We start from the raw sequence: 16,496 nt of genomic DNA on the forward strand, positions 1-16,496 counted from the left end.
CCCAGGCTCTCTGTTGTTATCTAGCCACAACGCTTTCACATGACGTCACGGCGGCCATGTTGGTACCTTTCGTCCCAAACAGTCCCAAACCAGTCCTGTGGGAGTTGAACTCTTCCCCACGTAACCACTTTTCTACGTTTCAGTAAAATTGCATGCAGGCGGACCACGTGAGTTAAAAAGCAAATTATTCTGCTACAGGTTCGCAAGGGAATATATTTTTCACAAATGAACACAATGAAAAGCGTGCTGAACAGCTATAAACGCTGCATTTGGAAAGGATGGCGTTTCCTAGCGCTTGTCATCTTTTTGATCGCCGCACGGAAGTCACGAAAGGGGGTAACGAAGCATCTGGTGAGGATCATTGACTATACATAACGTTATTAATATTGATTATTTGCAATCGAGAAGCAAAACAAACTTGTCGAAGAAAACAATTTCTGCGTTCGCATCGTTTCGGCTGATGTTGTTCTCACTTGTTGCAAGACTTGATCGAATCTTACCAGGAAAAAAGGTAAGATTTACAAGAGAAATCAGATTTTACTAGTCACCTGCTTACATAATACAGAAGCTGATATAACCAACGTGTCTTGAAGGTTAGTCAATAAATTTTAGCTGATCGGTTTAGCCTGTCATTTAGTAAGTAAAATTAATTTGGACACTTTATCAATTTTAACTAGCTTCCCCCTTTCTCTACTAACCACTCCATGCTAATCTCTCCTCTATATTATTATTATTATTATCATCATCATCATCATCATCATCATCATTATTATTATTATTATTATTATTATTATTATTATTATCATTATTTTTACACTACCTTGTGGTAGATGTGGCCGCATTGCAGTTTGTTGGTCCCTCAATGTTAGTGTACACTTTAAAATCTAACAATTTGACCTAATATTATTTTGAATTCTTATTATTTTCAATTTTTTGCTTACATTTCCATACACCCACCCCCAGATATAATACCCACTGTTTCAGTGGAGATTTGGGAACCCTTTTATTAGGCGATCCCATGCCTTTACACCTGAAATGCCACAAAGGTTTCTAGATATATCTACTGCTCTAAAGGGTGTTTTTGAACAAAAAGTTAAGATTAAGGGAACATTATCAGTTGATTGATTAAACATATTTGTGGACACTGTAGTGTTGTAAAAGAACTGAGGCCAGAACAAGTATCCAGAGAATTGACTGAAGCTGTCCTCATTGCCAGTGGTCTGGCATTGGGCAACATGTCCATTAAGACACTACATTTTATTTAGCCAGTTCTTGCATCCGCACTCCCCTTAGACAAGGCTGTTCAATCTGTTTTCTTTTAACCTCAAGGCAGTAGAAGATTTTTAGTTTCATTATTGTTTCTTCGGTTTTATTATTATTATTATTATCATTATTATTATTATTATTATTATTATTACAATGGCTAATTTTTGTCAATTTTACTTACTATTGTTTAGAGTGGCATAAAGAGGACCATCACGTCAACGTGGTTGTAGTTGGACCAGAGGTTAGTCAGTTCTCATTAACTCTGTGATCCATTCAAAAGTGATGCACATGATTATATGTTGATGTTGCAAGAAGAAAATATCGACACAATTTAGCCAAGCTGTTCAAGAGGTGATGAGAATAATTTCAAAATAAAATCATCAACTAGGCTAGAAATATTTCCTTGTTGTACAGTGTACCACATGAGAAATGAGGTGGCCTAAGAATCTCCAAATCAAGCGGCCTGGGATCAACTGACAGCCTTGCTCATTGTGTTTTGTTTTTGGACAAGACACAGTTTTTCACAGTGCTTTTCCTCACCCAGGAGTGGTCATGGGTACGAGTGACCTGTTGAGGCAACCTGACAAAACAGTTTGAATTGTTTGACTGTTTTGATAACTTTTCAGTTTTTAGCTTGACACTGAATTTGCGAGAGAGGTCAAATGCAAAGTCCAAAGATACAATTTTTAATAGTAACTGTAATACCAGCTACATGTACATGGGTATTTTTTTAACTTTAGTTAAAGGGTTCCTTGAGAAAATTTTTAGAAATGACACAATTTGGTGGTATGAGAAACAACTGTTAATGTATGCTGTATTATGAAAGAAATGTGAAAATGGGGAAACTAAAATGTATTTGGTGTGTTTGAATATCTTCCAGATTTCTTAGAGTCATTGTATTGCCATCATTACAAGCTTGTGACCTTCATGCAGCAATGCAAACTTGTGTTGCTGTTGTCAACAGTTCAACCAGTGAAGGAATGGTATCTGCAGTTCTAGAGGTATGTAACTGCTGTGACACGTTTACCTCCTAAAACTCATCCCTGTTTTGTTAATGTATATTATTATTATTTAATATTCATTAATTTCCGGGCATATACATGTAGAGATATGTAATAATTGAAGGGTTTCATGCAAAAAGGGGAATATTGCTTTTTGGGCCGATTTTCATTTTTTCAGGATCAAGCTAATTTTTGGCAGACTGACTTGTTTTGACATGAAAAGCATCGTTCTGTAATTGTTTTTGGTGATTTGGGCTTCGTTTTGGAGAAATAATGTATGCAAAAAAATCAGCTCAATCCTTCAAAAAATGAAAATCGGCCCCAAAAGTGATATACGCCTCTTTGGCACGAAAATATATATTCCTGGTGCAAGCAAAGTAAAATGAAAATTATGAGCGAGCTTGAGGTAGACTTGAAGCGTTTGATGAAAGCAGCGCTCCACACAAGCCAATGATGCTTGTTTTGCATGTTTATGGACCGAGACGGCATTGAGGTCCATAAACTCGTGAAGAAAGAACGAGGCCAATATCAGTTCAGCCATCTTGACCGAACAACTGTGGTCAATAAAGGATTTATCATATGGCTTACGGGCATTTTTTTCTTGCGGGACACAACGGGTAGTCTCGAGCCAGGTAGCCAATCACAGCGCAGGATTTGGTTCATCTTGCATAAATGTTCTTACTACACAACACCTGAGATGGTCTCTCCAGATTTCAGTTTCGTGGGAAAGCTGTTCCAAACATGGCAGCACATGGTATTTGAGTAACCTATGAGTAGGTCCTGTCATTTGACTCAAGTCACGGTTCATAACGCCGTTCCGTATTGATATTTCTTTCATAAGAATGCAAGTACTCGATGACCTTGGCGACTGATCTGAGCGCGCGGTACGGGAACAATACTTCAATGAAATTGACAAGGATGGATCTGACACTATCGATTCTGAAGAGTCCTTAGTGGTAAGACTCGGACTATAGCATAATAAAAACACATCAAAAAATAATAGCAAAGAAGTTCACAAAACTTTCTTACCAACTTCTGTAAAAGATCTATACGCTAAACTGAGCTTCCCCCCCTAACTTTAAGAACTCCTTCCAGCTGCTCTTTTCTCGCTTTCCCTAGATGACAAGTCCTGGTAATTTATCAACACAAAAACACTGCACTGAGATCTCTCTTCACCCTTTGTGTGTGTTATGAAAAGAGAACTTTTTCTATCTCTGTGCCAAGTGTAACCAGTAAAGAATCAAGGATATGAAAGGGAACGTGGGAGAATAGCAATGCTATCCGTAATTAATAGCATTCTACTAGTACACTAATGCGAGTGCTGTAATATGATTGGCTGGGCCATTGAACATTATCAGCCATTAGTGAGAGTGGCTGGAGGTCGTCTAGGAAATAGCGACGGTTTTTTTTTTGTTTTTCCAAAGTTTTGGAGGAAAATTTTGATGCAAATGGATAGGTAAATTCCTGAGAAGTGTAAACGAAGGACATTTACGGTTTCTTGACTTGTAAAAAAGTAGAAATTATTGAAAAAAACTGATGCACGCGCGCACACAACTTCAATTTTAAATGACAATTCAATCCAAGCGATCTTTTTCAGGTGCAAAGTTTAATTATACGTCAAGTAATTGGAAACCGTTATTTGAAGTAAATTTTAGTAAGAATTCTACTAAAACAGTTAGATTATTCGCTCTCGATTTCTATGAGGTGATATTTGATTCGGCCTTCGGCCTCATCAACTGTCACCTCATAGAAATCTCGAGCTCATAATCTAATTGTTAATTAATCCTCTCTTGGAGTTCTAAAATATATAGCAACAAAAAAAACACAAAGAAGGCAATGCCGGCGTATTCTGTGGCTGCAAGCTTACCCAAGTCCACCATCTTATTTTATATATACCCTATAGGTGATTTATGATCCAAAACAACCCCACTTCAGTATACTAACCCCATCACTCTCTATATGAAACTCCTTAAATATACCCTCCCCTCCAAAATGGCTTAACTAAACGTGCCTGAATTAAAATCTTAAAATGTTCTGCCTTGTTCACTGATAGCTTAGTGCTTTAACTAATCGGAAATTGTACACTACTTCGGAACTACAATGGAATCTCTCCATAACGGCCATCCTGAGGACAGAAGGAACCTGGCAGTGGCCGTTGTAAAGAGGTGGTCGTTAGTGGAGCCAGGAGGTTCGACTGTAGACATACATGAAGACATGCCGGATTGATCATCGCAGCTATACACACAACTTAAGCAGTTGTGAAATTAAAGCCTGAAAAAATTTAGGCCTGAACTGGATTCGAACCCATGACCTCTGCGATACCGGTGCAGTGCTCTACCAACTGAGAACTGGTCACATTGTGAGTTCGTAATATACCCATAGATGGTGAAGAATACAAGTGAAATATGAAATATCATATATTTGGACTGCGGAGAAAGATATGAAGACATGATTGACCATCGCAGTTATACACCGTGGCACAACTTTAGCAGCTGTAAAATTAAAGCCTGAAAAAAATTCAGGTCCAGAGATATGATATTTCATATATTCACTTGTATTCTTATGAGTATTTTATATATACACTTGTATTCTTCACCATCTGCGGGTATATTACGAAGTCACAATGTGACCAGCTCCCAGTTGGCTTATCGCAGAGGTGATGGGTTCGAATTTCGTTCAGGCTTGAATTTTTTTCAGGCGTTCTCCGCGGACAAAATGTACAATATTTCATATATTCACTTGTGCAGAGTCTGTAGACATACATGTTTTAACAGGTTTTAACAAAAATATAATTTTCCTTACTACACCGTCGCTCATGTGATGTATTTTCATTTTGCAGCTCATCTGTCAACTTCGGAGGACTACAGATGTATTTAACGAAAGTGAATTTGGTCAGACAGGCAATTTGTGTAAGCGTGGTACAGATAACATTCAGCGCGTCAGAAAACTGAGTGTCGCAAAGCAAATGCTTGCGGGATTGTTTTAACACGACTTCGTTAATAGTGTGGACTGTATGATAAAGACTTCTTTGATAATTGTAAAATATTGATGGCATTGAAATTCTAACTCTTGTGAACTATTTACACTTCTTCAGTATGACGAACCAGGGCTTCTTAGAACTGTGTTTAATTACAATTTGCAAATTGTATTCAGTGTTTTTTTTTGTTTTTTTTCGGGAACCGTTTAGTGAAGGCTTCCAGTGATTTCAATAAAGTAATTTTCCCGTATTATGAGACGTTTTAAGGGTATTTCATTTGATAACACTGGATACCTTTGCTGTTTAAATATTGGGAAAGAGCTACAAATAGATCGGCTGGTTCCATGTGGGAGGCTTGTCCTAATAGTTTCCATCAATAAAAAATAATGAAACCTTATCTCAATATTAAGACAAAAACGAGACCAAAGTAGAGAGAAATTAATCATACAGAGCACACGGTCGTCCACAAGGAGTCTAACGAGTTTCGGTTATCATAAACCATCTAAAAGGTGACAGATAAAAAAATAAACGTGATGTATTAGAATATGCATGCAAAAATCTTTATAATAAATAGGTATCGTTCACCATTTATTTATAGATGCGTTTCTTTGGGGTGATCTGGATCAAGATCAGTGATCCAAGATCACTCAGATCATGGTGCAACAAAGGAACCAATGAATCTATTTCGGCGCAAGGTAATAAACGCCGAAAAGCTTGGAATTTGTGAAAACGATGCGAAGCGCTAAATGGAACACAAACTTCCACTCTCAACGGCCCAGCGGGAAAGTGGGACTCTTCTTCAGAAGTCCCATTTCTCGCGCGTGGTTCCTTTTACATTCCAACTGGAATTTTGGGACTTCTTTTCAATTGAAAACAACCAAAATCTCACAGCGCCTCCAAGGAATACTTCAAGTTGGGCTGGAAATCTTTCCAATGACGGACGCCGAAATCGAGCGGTGCAAGCGCACGCACATTTGAGAGCAGATTTTGTGAGTCAGGCACAACACACATTATATAAGTGATACTTTTTTTTACTTATGTCTTCGATCGTTTTGTGTTTTTATCAAACGACTTACTTTAAAGTAATGTCATTTTAGCCTCCACGTTTACATTCTGTAATGTATGATAATTTTTGCGTTACTTTTATGTGCGACTGAGCATTAGGGGGAGAAGAGAAGTTTGCGCGTTATAAATTATAACTATAATTCTATTACAATTATAATTATAATCATAATTATAATTATGTCGAGAGAATAAAGCTAAGAGTGGAGCGTAATTTCCGCCTGGTCTTAAATGTTTTTAATTAGGCCTAGATCGCTTTCAGGAAGCAAAGAGACAAACAAACTGACATCAGTTTTGTTAGAAATACACACATTACACTACTCACTGAATTCCGCCCAATTTAGTCGCTAATTTAACTAAGAGTTTGAAGAGTTTTTCATAAACCTTTCCTGTCATGAAATGCTACGGATCAAAGATAGTAATCAAACAATAGAGTCCTTAGACATGGGTCGTCAGCATAAAATAGTGTTTATTTGCAAGCAATCCGTGGCGTTTGCCGTACATTCCAACATATCTATCAAATCCCCTCAGTGACCAATGACCCTAATTGATTTGTTTAGCAAAGCTTTGTTCTAAAATTAATTTAAGCGTGGGGTTTCGAGTACCCATAACCATACCCCGGGGACAGTTCCCCGGAGACATTGTCTCTTAGACTGACATGTCCACCGAGCCTCTTTACGTGGCCACTTCAAAAGAAGTCATTAGGTTCTCGTTATAAATCTCTTGCTCGCTAGTTTCTCATTACATTTCCAATTAGACGAACGAGTCGCTAATCACAGAGCCTTCATCTCAAACTTTGGCCGTACAAATCAGAACATCTGCTCAAAATGGTTTCAAAAACTGTTTCTTACCTTTTGATGTGTGTCGTGGTACTCACTGGAATTACTAAAGTCCGTAGCCATCCAATGATGGAGACCATGACTGAGGTAAATACACATGACTATACGATATATTAGCCATATCAGATATAACGAAAAGCGATGTAACGATATTAGACTGTAGTGATCGATCAACAAGTTTATTCACGGGTATGATTACAGAAGGGATTACACGAGACCAAGTTCTGTTGCCAACTTATCGTTTCTAACAAAACTCTAGGAAATAATTTAGATAAATTAAGCGAGACGTTTTTGGCAATTTATTATCCGGCGCCACCAGACCGTCAAATTCGCAGACAAAAGACAGTTTTAAAGACCTACGATTCTCGGTTCCTACGATTTTATTAAAAATAAACTGGGGCTTCGAAACAACCCTATCTGTCACGGACAACGGGAATCAACATTGTTATGTAAGATAAAGTTTTGTTTGCCGCAGTTAGAAGCTTTTTTTCTCTTTTTAGAGCTGTTACTACGAAGGAAAGCCATACTCTGTCGGTGAACTTGTTCCACAAGAGAACTGTAGCATGCTTTGCTTTTGTAATGGGTACGGGCGTCCCAACCCGTGCTTTCCCATGTGTCAACGCCTCCCGATACCACCCTGTGAAGTTGGTGAAGAGTTATACAGTTATAACGAAGAGAATGAGTATGGCTGCCCGTGTGAAATGACTGCTTGTCGCGAAATTAATGACGACTGAAAGGTACGAAGAGAGACTCTTCTCCACAGAAACGGTGAGTTTTTCTGCAAGAATATAAATCTCGATCGTTCAGGAATGCATTGAAACTCGACGGAACTCGACAAAAGTCTGTTTTCCTAAGAGGCCTGTCGCGGATGGCGAATGTCTTCAGTATTTACAACCCACCAACTCCAAAAAAAGAGAAGTTCTTACTCTAAGACGCTGTCATCTTTATTTCGGAATTTTTGCTTTCAATGTGGTTAGAGACAAGTTCGTAAAACGACAAGGCATTCGCCTGCGAGAGACCAAAGCAAACGATTTACACCCCTGGGAGGAAGGTGGGGGAAGGGGGGGGGGGGGGGGGTAAGAACTTATCACGTGCCCGACGTACAGAAGTATAAAAAAGCGAAACGCGAGTAGTTTTATATTTTTAACCTTTTAAACTAATTTTTATCTAATTTTTTTTTAGCATATTGTAAGGTTTATAAAGTGTTACTTTTTTAGCAGGGCTTCTATTGATAGCAGTTTTATTTATAGAGTTCACAGAGTTACTCTGAAAAAATAATCGTTTTACTTTACTTACTAAAATACCAAAAGGTATTACAAGTTATGGTTTTCAGGGCGATAGAAGTAAAAGCACAAATTGGGGCATACATGCATTTCCTTTCCATCGAGCAGAAAAGACCGTGAGCTTCGAGGCAGCAAGGGTAACAACGCCTATCAGCATCGCCGCCTACACTTTTACACTTTTTCAGGACAACCTTTCTGAGCCTATGTAAATGTGTTTTGTTACCAACAGATGGCACAAACCAACAGCTGATGCGTAAATGTAGAGTAGTGGCCATATAAGTTTGTCCAACGTCGACAATTGGTTGTGCAAGGGTTTAGCTGAGTTTATGCATTGATGGATTCGAGTGCCAGCTACAAGAATTGGAGAGACCTTGTTTCAAAATATTGTACTTGAGTGCTTCCAATAAAGATGTCGAAATCTACCACTGTTTCCAAACAGTTGTAAGTTATTAAACACACTTTCCAACCATAGCCATTTTGCAACGCCATGTTTTGAAAGGTTCTCTGGAAAGCAAACTTTTAAGCATCTTTTCGTCTTCATATGGAAAATTAGCCGATCCTGTGGCGCGAACTTTACTCAGCGTTTTTCCAGGCATTTTCCATCCTACAGGAAAACATCCACGCAACGCGCGAGCAACGCGCGTGGTAACGTCCGCGGAAGAACTGGGTACCAACGTCTAACAATAACTTGAGTAGGATTATCGTGGATCTACGCCCTTATAAATTACCTGTCTTTGAAAACAAACAATCATAAAAATTGAAATAAGTCTCATACGCATACGTTTCCGTCTGTTAGCGCATATATATATTTTTTCGTCTTGACAATAGGTCATTTCCGAATTACCTTGAGCCTCTGTTTCAAAAACAGTCCCCGTGTAAAATCTTTCTTGTGAAAATAAGTTTGATTTGCATGAAAATGAACCTGTAGGTGGAACTCATTTTCATATGAATGGTTTTCTCACGAAGACTCGTTTTGACAGAGGCAAAAGACAACTCAAAAATAGAATATTAGGTTCGATTATGCCTCTCCACACGAGATCGATAACAGAAACAACACTCAAAAGACGAGGACGCCTGATAACGAATCTGACAGGCCCACATTGAGCATACATTGTTGACACGTTGTTTACACATTGTGTGTGCTCTGTAAATACGTCATGTAAACTACTCAAAACCTTGAAAACATAAACCTACATATGTCCGGTGATGAGTCGAGTCCCTTGTGCGCAAGTTTATCTAGTTTTTCGCAAGTTTTTCTTCAATACAGATCGTCCAAGCATGCTCAAAGATTTCAGAGGTTTAACATGGCATTTACGGCAAAAGGCGAACGGCAAAAATTACCTCTGATTTTATGTTCTTTTCTCTAAACCTTAAATAAAAAGATTTAAATTTATCATCTATGATGACGTTTTTGATTGCTGTTTAAAGAGTTGGAAATAAATTAGTCAAAGTTGAAGGGAAAAATATAAACAGAAACTCCTACTCAAAAGTTACGATATGTACTGAAATCAAAATTTGCGCTGATCACGAATAACCTTAATCACTCTTTGAACAAACAGTACGGGCGTTTTTGTGGGCGAGCGCTGAATAATTTTGTTCTCGTACTTGGTCAGAGAACTACAAGTTCATTCTTCAGCCTAGACTGTTCACAGACTCTCTATTTTTCAACGCACGCGACGGAAAAAGCGAGCGAAGGGAGCGCACGCGCAAGCGCGAAGCACGAAGGGGTGGGGGCGGGAGCGAAGCGAGCTAAACGAAGAATATAGGCACATTCCCTCTATTTATCTTGGTCCCTACCCCCTACCCCGTCAATGCTTCCGTTTTGCGCTGGCGTCCAGTTCTCGCGTCCAGTTCCCGCTGGCGTCGCAATTCTACCCGCGCGTTCAACGATCGAATAAAAATACGAGAAAATAGAGGTTTGAGAACAGTCTATCTTCAGCCTCGCCAGACCCCCTTTTGTTTCCGCATCAAAGTTGGCAGAGAGGCAGCTCGCTCGCTTACTCGCTTAAATTACGACAGCACTGCCAGGTAGGCTGATCACATTATGTTAGCCATGTTGTTTACAAAAGTATTAAATACTAAAACTGAATTCACGATCATTGAGATAAAGGTGTTCCGGCTGATTTTCTGTAGGTGTTGAACACTTCGATGTATTGAAGTATAGTGTCTGAAGGGCAAAACAGATCGGTGCTTTTGTTGCTGCACTTGGGAGGGAGAGGAACAGTGAATGATGGATCCATGAAGCTTGACAGGAACTCAGCCATCAAACCCCAACACTGCTGAACGTCCATGCACGGCTGATATTCCAACTGAAAATCACGTAAAATACTTATATGTTATCTGTTGGCCGGGAGGTCCGTACTGAGAAAAACTAAGACGGAGGGCATAGTTTTTCCCAATATGGACCGAAGGAGGCCAACCAAGGCCGGCAATTAACGTGCTTCAAATCAGGTGCACGCGTGCGTTCGCCCACACATGGACTTAACTAGCGATCAAGTGCTTAAAATTTATCTTTCTCTTACCGAGAAAAAAAGACAACATTGAACGCACGATGAAACAAAATCACACAAAACATGTTTATTTCTCGTTCTTTAATCCATTGAAGGTGAAGGCAAACTCGAAATAGTAAGTTTAGAATAAGTTCAGGGGTGAGAACTCGGTGGGGGCGAACTCGCCATGGGGCGAAACCGGTATCATTCCGTTTGACAATTCGGACGCAAATACTGTTTGTTCAATGTTAACATTTACCACTTAATAACTGGTCCCGAGGGGAACAGTGAATTTTGTTCCCGAGAATCTCAATGTTTTCCGAGACGACCAGTCATTAAGTGATTTGTTATATAGCAAAACAAAACAATGGCAAATTTTGAAAAACGCGCTGAGATTCCAGCGACAACATCAGGCCACCTTGAACTGCACGCTCTGATCACGTGCAACAGCGGTCAACATTTCGCGGGTAACAGTGAACTGTTTTCCGTTTGACGTCATAGTTTTTGCAATGTTGCGCGCTCATGGCACTATCCAGCGGATAACGTGGTTTGTTTTGTTAACACTTATCTACCGGATAGCGATTTATCGGGTGGATATAGCGTTATTCAGCCTTCGAACAACTGGGGCCTGGTGAGCAGGCTCCGACAGGAAGAGCAAAGACGGTACAGGCTGAGAGTGAAGTGGCCGAGGGGGAGAATGGGGAGGGGGTTGAGTAGCCGGGCCTCTTCCCCCTCCTCTCTCTTCTATCCTCTTTCTTCCCGCTTTCTCTTCGCCCCATTCTCGAATAGAGAGCCTATTCACAGGCTACTAGAAAAAGAAATAAACGAATTGTCTGTTTTACCTCCACAACCAGACCTTTGAAGCTTGGGCCAGCAGAAACTTGACCAAACTTCAGAACAAAGTCTCCATACTCGTATCGTTGCCCTTTTGCCTAAAAGATGGAAAGACAAAGTCAAAGCATTTTATATGGTCACTGTTGATATAACTAAAGTGAAAGTGTGAACTACCTTTTGCAAGAACGTTTTTACAAAATTAACTGCACATACAAGGAGCTGGATGACATGTGATGGCTACCATCCTAGCCACCCAAGAGGAAAAATTTTAGTCTCCCTATGCAATGTAAACTATAGTTGAGCACACCCAGTTGATGCACTACAACAAACTGTGTGTAGCGAGGACTTCGCTCTATTTATATGATGCTATATTTATATGCGGAATGTGGGTGACAAGATGCCTGAATGTCTTCTAGTCTGTGTTCTTGCAGTGCCTCTTGGTCTCCTCACTTAGGAGTGGTATATGAGTTCAAAAAATGGCTAGGGCAACCCAACCTTGTGACACTTAGCCTGTTCCAGGCTCTTGGCAGTTGGGGATGAGCGAGCGGACTTAGTCCTCCCTTGTTTTTTTTCCTGCTCACCCTCTTTTTTTCACTCATCCCCAACTACCAAGAGCCTGGAAAAGACTAGGTGATATTCTGTCAACTAGAGCAGTTTTCAATTGAGTGTCATAAAACCAAAACCAGTGTAATCACTTTGACCAATCACAAAGGACACACTCAGACAATATGAACCAATCTTAACTTGAAGTAAATACATGAAGCTGATGTGAAGTGCGGGAAAACAAGTGTGAGTGAGTCACAATTGGTTTTGGTTTCCTTTCAGATTGAATGAAAAAGTGGCACAAGTTTTTTGAGACAATCGTGTACTGAGCAAAGTCATGCAAAATTTGTTACTTTTTGACACTCAAGTGAAAACCACTCTATACTGATTCAAATAGTGTTTAACTATTATTATTCAACTTTCATACACTGTACGAATTTTGATCTTCTGATTGGCTGACTTGTAACATGTGATACTGGGTTGTGATGAAACAACCACCTTCACATCATTATCATGGTGTAATAGCCATGGTGTAAATTCAACACACCACTGTCATTACACCATGGCTTCGGTTGACTCAAATATAGTGGTTTCAATGCAGTGTTTCTTTGTGCAGTGTATTCAATTTGAATAATAAAAATGTTAATGCACTCACTGCTTGTGAATTATTGGGATTTACCTGTACTCGTTCACTAACAATGAACTTGAAATTTTCAATACCGCACTCAGCAAAGCCTCATGTGGTATTGAAATTTCTTGTTCATTGTTAGTGAACTTGTGCAAGTAAATCCCGATAATTCACTCGCTGAGTGTGTTAACCTGTAATTAACCTGAGGACCGGAAACTAAAATGCAGGGTTTAAGTTAGGAGGGATACAAAATAAACACTGATACTACAGTTCATACATCACAAGCAAAATACAAGTCAAGCGTCTGATAGCATTAGTTAGTATGTGAGGGAGCAGGAACTAAATACCTCTATTTTAGATGTTTTTCTCGGAGTGTAGAATGTCTTCAGTTTAGTCATCAATGAATCAAAACCGGAATCTGCTACAAGACATGTTCCAGTTTCCAGAACGGCAAATGATGTGTAAGGAAACTCTGTGCTATGTATCAGATGGATCAGCTTGCTTGCCGTGTCTAACAAAACAGGACCAAAAAGCACTTTTTGAACATAAGTATAGTATAACACGTGCTTTGATTGGGCAGACTAAGCTATCTTCTGCAACTACCACACTCATGAATTGAATGTCCAGTACACCCGGGCCCAATTCACCAAGTAAATATCTATTTACTAAATAAATATTAAAAACAAGTCACGGACAATTTGGTACTCAGTGGTCATTGGTACGCCAGAATTCTTGAGTTGTCACACAGATTGTTCTCAACTCCTCGTGGTGCTTGTAGAATGACTGACCTCAACAAACATGATTATATGTACATATACCACTGACAAGTGCAGGGCACACGTAGAACACTGCTTTAATGGTGGGGCAGACACCCTGGATTTTACCAATATGTCACAATTTTTTTTAAATACACCAATGTTGCACCCCCGAAAACAAAGAACTGCCATATTAAACCCCCATCTCTCCATAACAGCCACCTCTCCACACAGGCCACTTTCCTCCATCCCAAGGTGGTCGTTGTGGAGAAGTTTGACTGAGTCACTATTTTTAGAACAATCACAACATGAGGCAAGTAAATATAGAACACTTACTAAAGGTTGCTACCGCTTGGTAAGTCTCACAGTTGACGAACCAGTTACCAGTCTTCTGGGCACCCATTAATTCTGCACGTTTTTGTAGTTTTTCCACTAAATGAGCTTGCTGCCCACTTTTACCCTCAGGTAACTCCACAGGGATTACACTTGAAATTCATTGAGATAAAAGCAGGTGAACCATTTAAATAATCACATTCAAATGCCACAAGAATGTGGTATTAAGTTTACAGCCGAAAGTAGACGTAGACTTAAGCTTACATTAGCTAGAGTCCTAGAAACGTTTTTCAATAATGTTTGATCTGTACGCAAGAGGGTTTTCCAAGAGTCCACCTTCGCATTAACTTTGCCATGAGAGTAGATGAGAAGGTATAGTAGAAAAATGAAAAGTCTGGAAATATCTAACATTGATCACTACTTTAGCAAGGACGCCTGGATCATGTATGGATGGTCAATAAACACACGAGTATTTAAGAAGTTTACGAACCCAAAGAGGTGAACGAAACATTGTATAGCTAGTTTCTACTTATCATGTTACTCACCAAGTAACTCCCATGTTTTAAAATAAGCTTTTACACAGCACGTGTGAAAATCAGACGCGAAAAAAATTTAGCTGCACTTTCTTTCGGACACTTATTTGGCGGCCATCTTTAAAACTTAGTCTCCCGCTCATTTGCGCGGTTGGAACTACGGTTGGAACGCCTGGTTAAGTCAAGCCTTGTTCCAGTAGGTGCGCCAGTGCCGAGTAAATGTTAACAACCTGAAGCGATTGGTCTAAATGCGTCACGTTTTCCCCAACTAAAACTGGGGAATATCCGAGGGATATTCCCCAATTTTCAAAACCGCATGCATAATTATAATAATAATTTATTGATTTATAGTGCGCTTTTTAACATACCAGGTGATTAAAAGCGCATTACAACAATAAATAACCTAAAACTATACAAGTATCAAAAATCTACAATAAAATTTAAAAATAATAATAAAAAAAACACTACATCATTTATTTATATATACATATTTAAGAAATATTAAAAGCTAATTTAAAAAGATAAGTTTTAAGATTAGACTTAAAAGTGGAAATACATTTGATCATGCGGAGGCTAACAGGAAGGGCGTTCCACAGAGTGGGCGCAGCCACACTGAAGGATCTGTCACCAAATGACTTTTTCATTTTCCCCGAAGGATGCTTTAATAAAACACCTTCAGCAGAGCGCAGCGAACAGCGTGTAATAGTCTTAATATGAATTAAATCAATGATGTAACTAGGTGCCATGCCATAGAGGGCTTTGAAAGTAAGTAATAAAATTTTAAAATTAATTCTATATCTTACTGGTAACCAGTGTAAATTTATCAAGCAACGATTGAAAAAAAAAAAAAACAATAGCCTCCATTTGGCGCCGAAATATGCTCGGATATTTGTCCGAGGAGGTGAGGTGAGGTGAGGTGAGGTGAGGTGAGATGAGGTGAGGTGAGGTGAGGTGAGGTGAGGTGAGGTAACTTTATTTTAAGTCGTAAACTGGTGGGCTCATGACAAAAAACGCACGACTAGTTGCTTTTGCTTTTCAAGGCGATATCAACTTTTCATTTCCCTATGTTGAAATTTTACCCCAGTACTATATCTCTGGAGTTATGAAATTCAACGACGCCATTCAAGATAATAGTGAAACTAAAGGGCCTCTTATGACGTTATAATCATCATTGAGATGCATACCTTATCTTGTAGAGCGAGCTCTAAGCTGGAATTAAGGTTTCCCGTGATGGCGTTTTAAACATCGAAAATCCCCGGCGAAAGTCCAACAAAAGGTTCCCTCCCTGCTCCACTTGTGCATTCGTGGGAATGTGACATTTAACTACTGCGTCTGTTGCGTAATTCAATCAGAGTTAGGTGGCCAGATGGTCAAATAATTAACGCTCTACATTTTCGTATGTGAACGTTATTTACCTCAGTTCGCCAGCTCAAATCTAAGGAACGTTCCAGCCATCCAACCTATCGATCATCGAAATTTCTGCCAATCCCTTTACATCCTGGAGATGTAAAGCAAAGGATTTCCTACGCTTTCCGCTATGCAAATTGTAACGGGTGTTATTTGTAGGTTTTTATGAATGTCTTGGTATCCTTTGGAAGACACGCCGATTTAAACGCATAATTTGGGAGATGACAGAGAATTATTAAGACCGTTATTGACACGGCAGTCATTACGCTTTCGCAATATTTTCCCATATCATTACCCGAGTGCTGTCCTATACGTTGTCCCGCTGGAAATCCACAACTGCTTGTATCTGACTCTGATACTGGTGCGTCCTTCAGAATATCGTGAAATATGAGAACCAGATCAAGTTTGGACGCTTACTGAAAAAGGTGCGAGTAATAAGCAGCACAAAGGCAAAATAATTATAACCAGGCGTCAAGGAACCGTGGATCGAAAATTCGATTAAATTGTAATTCCCCCCAAGCACGAGTGCAAAAGTCAATACTAAGG

At 39.4% G+C, this 16,496-nt stretch overlaps 2 protein-coding genes across 4 annotated transcripts; one reads left to right on the forward strand and one right to left on the reverse strand.

Annotated features, from left to right (window-relative positions):
- Nucleotides 1-47: 47 nt before the first annotated feature.
- Nucleotides 48-8,850, forward strand: LOC110066151 (uncharacterized). 3 transcript variants are annotated; one of them, XM_089281780.1, is made up of 7 exons: nt 48-511; nt 1,458-1,507; nt 2,147-2,267; nt 3,109-3,223; nt 5,107-7,232; nt 7,646-7,913; nt 8,658-8,850. In XM_089281780.1, the coding sequence occupies exons 5-6, from the start codon at nt 7,134-7,136 to the stop codon at nt 7,877-7,879; spliced, it is 333 nt and encodes a 110-aa protein (XP_089137906.1). In that variant the 5' UTR covers nt 48-511; nt 1,458-1,507; nt 2,147-2,267; nt 3,109-3,223; nt 5,107-7,133; the 3' UTR covers nt 7,880-7,913; nt 8,658-8,850. The 3 variants fall into 3 exon arrangements, with proteins under 3 accessions (XP_089137906.1, XP_089137905.1, XP_089137907.1); XM_089281779.1 differs by having other exon boundaries at nt 48-351; XM_089281781.1 differs by having other exon boundaries at nt 48-351; nt 7,646-7,882.
- A 658-nt stretch (nt 8,851-9,508) lies between these two features.
- LOC110066150 (mediator of RNA polymerase II transcription subunit 20-like) lies at nt 9,509-14,990 on the reverse strand. The gene is made up of 5 exons (XM_020773353.2): nt 14,556-14,990; nt 14,014-14,162; nt 13,270-13,433; nt 11,760-11,849; nt 9,509-10,737 (listed from the first exon to the last, which is right to left on the reverse strand). Exons 1-5 carry the CDS (start codon nt 14,567-14,569, stop codon nt 10,525-10,527), a joined length of 630 nt encoding a protein of 209 aa, XP_020629012.2. The 5' UTR covers nt 14,570-14,990; the 3' UTR covers nt 9,509-10,524.
- Nucleotides 14,991-16,496: the final 1,506 nt, after the last annotated feature.

The sequence above is a fragment of the Orbicella faveolata genome, unplaced genomic scaffold (genome assembly GCF_042242905.1).
Source record: "Orbicella faveolata isolate gen_17 unplaced genomic scaffold, um_ofav_v1 contig_5, whole genome shotgun sequence".
Classification (NCBI taxonomy): domain Eukaryota; kingdom Metazoa; phylum Cnidaria; class Anthozoa; order Scleractinia; family Merulinidae; genus Orbicella; species Orbicella faveolata.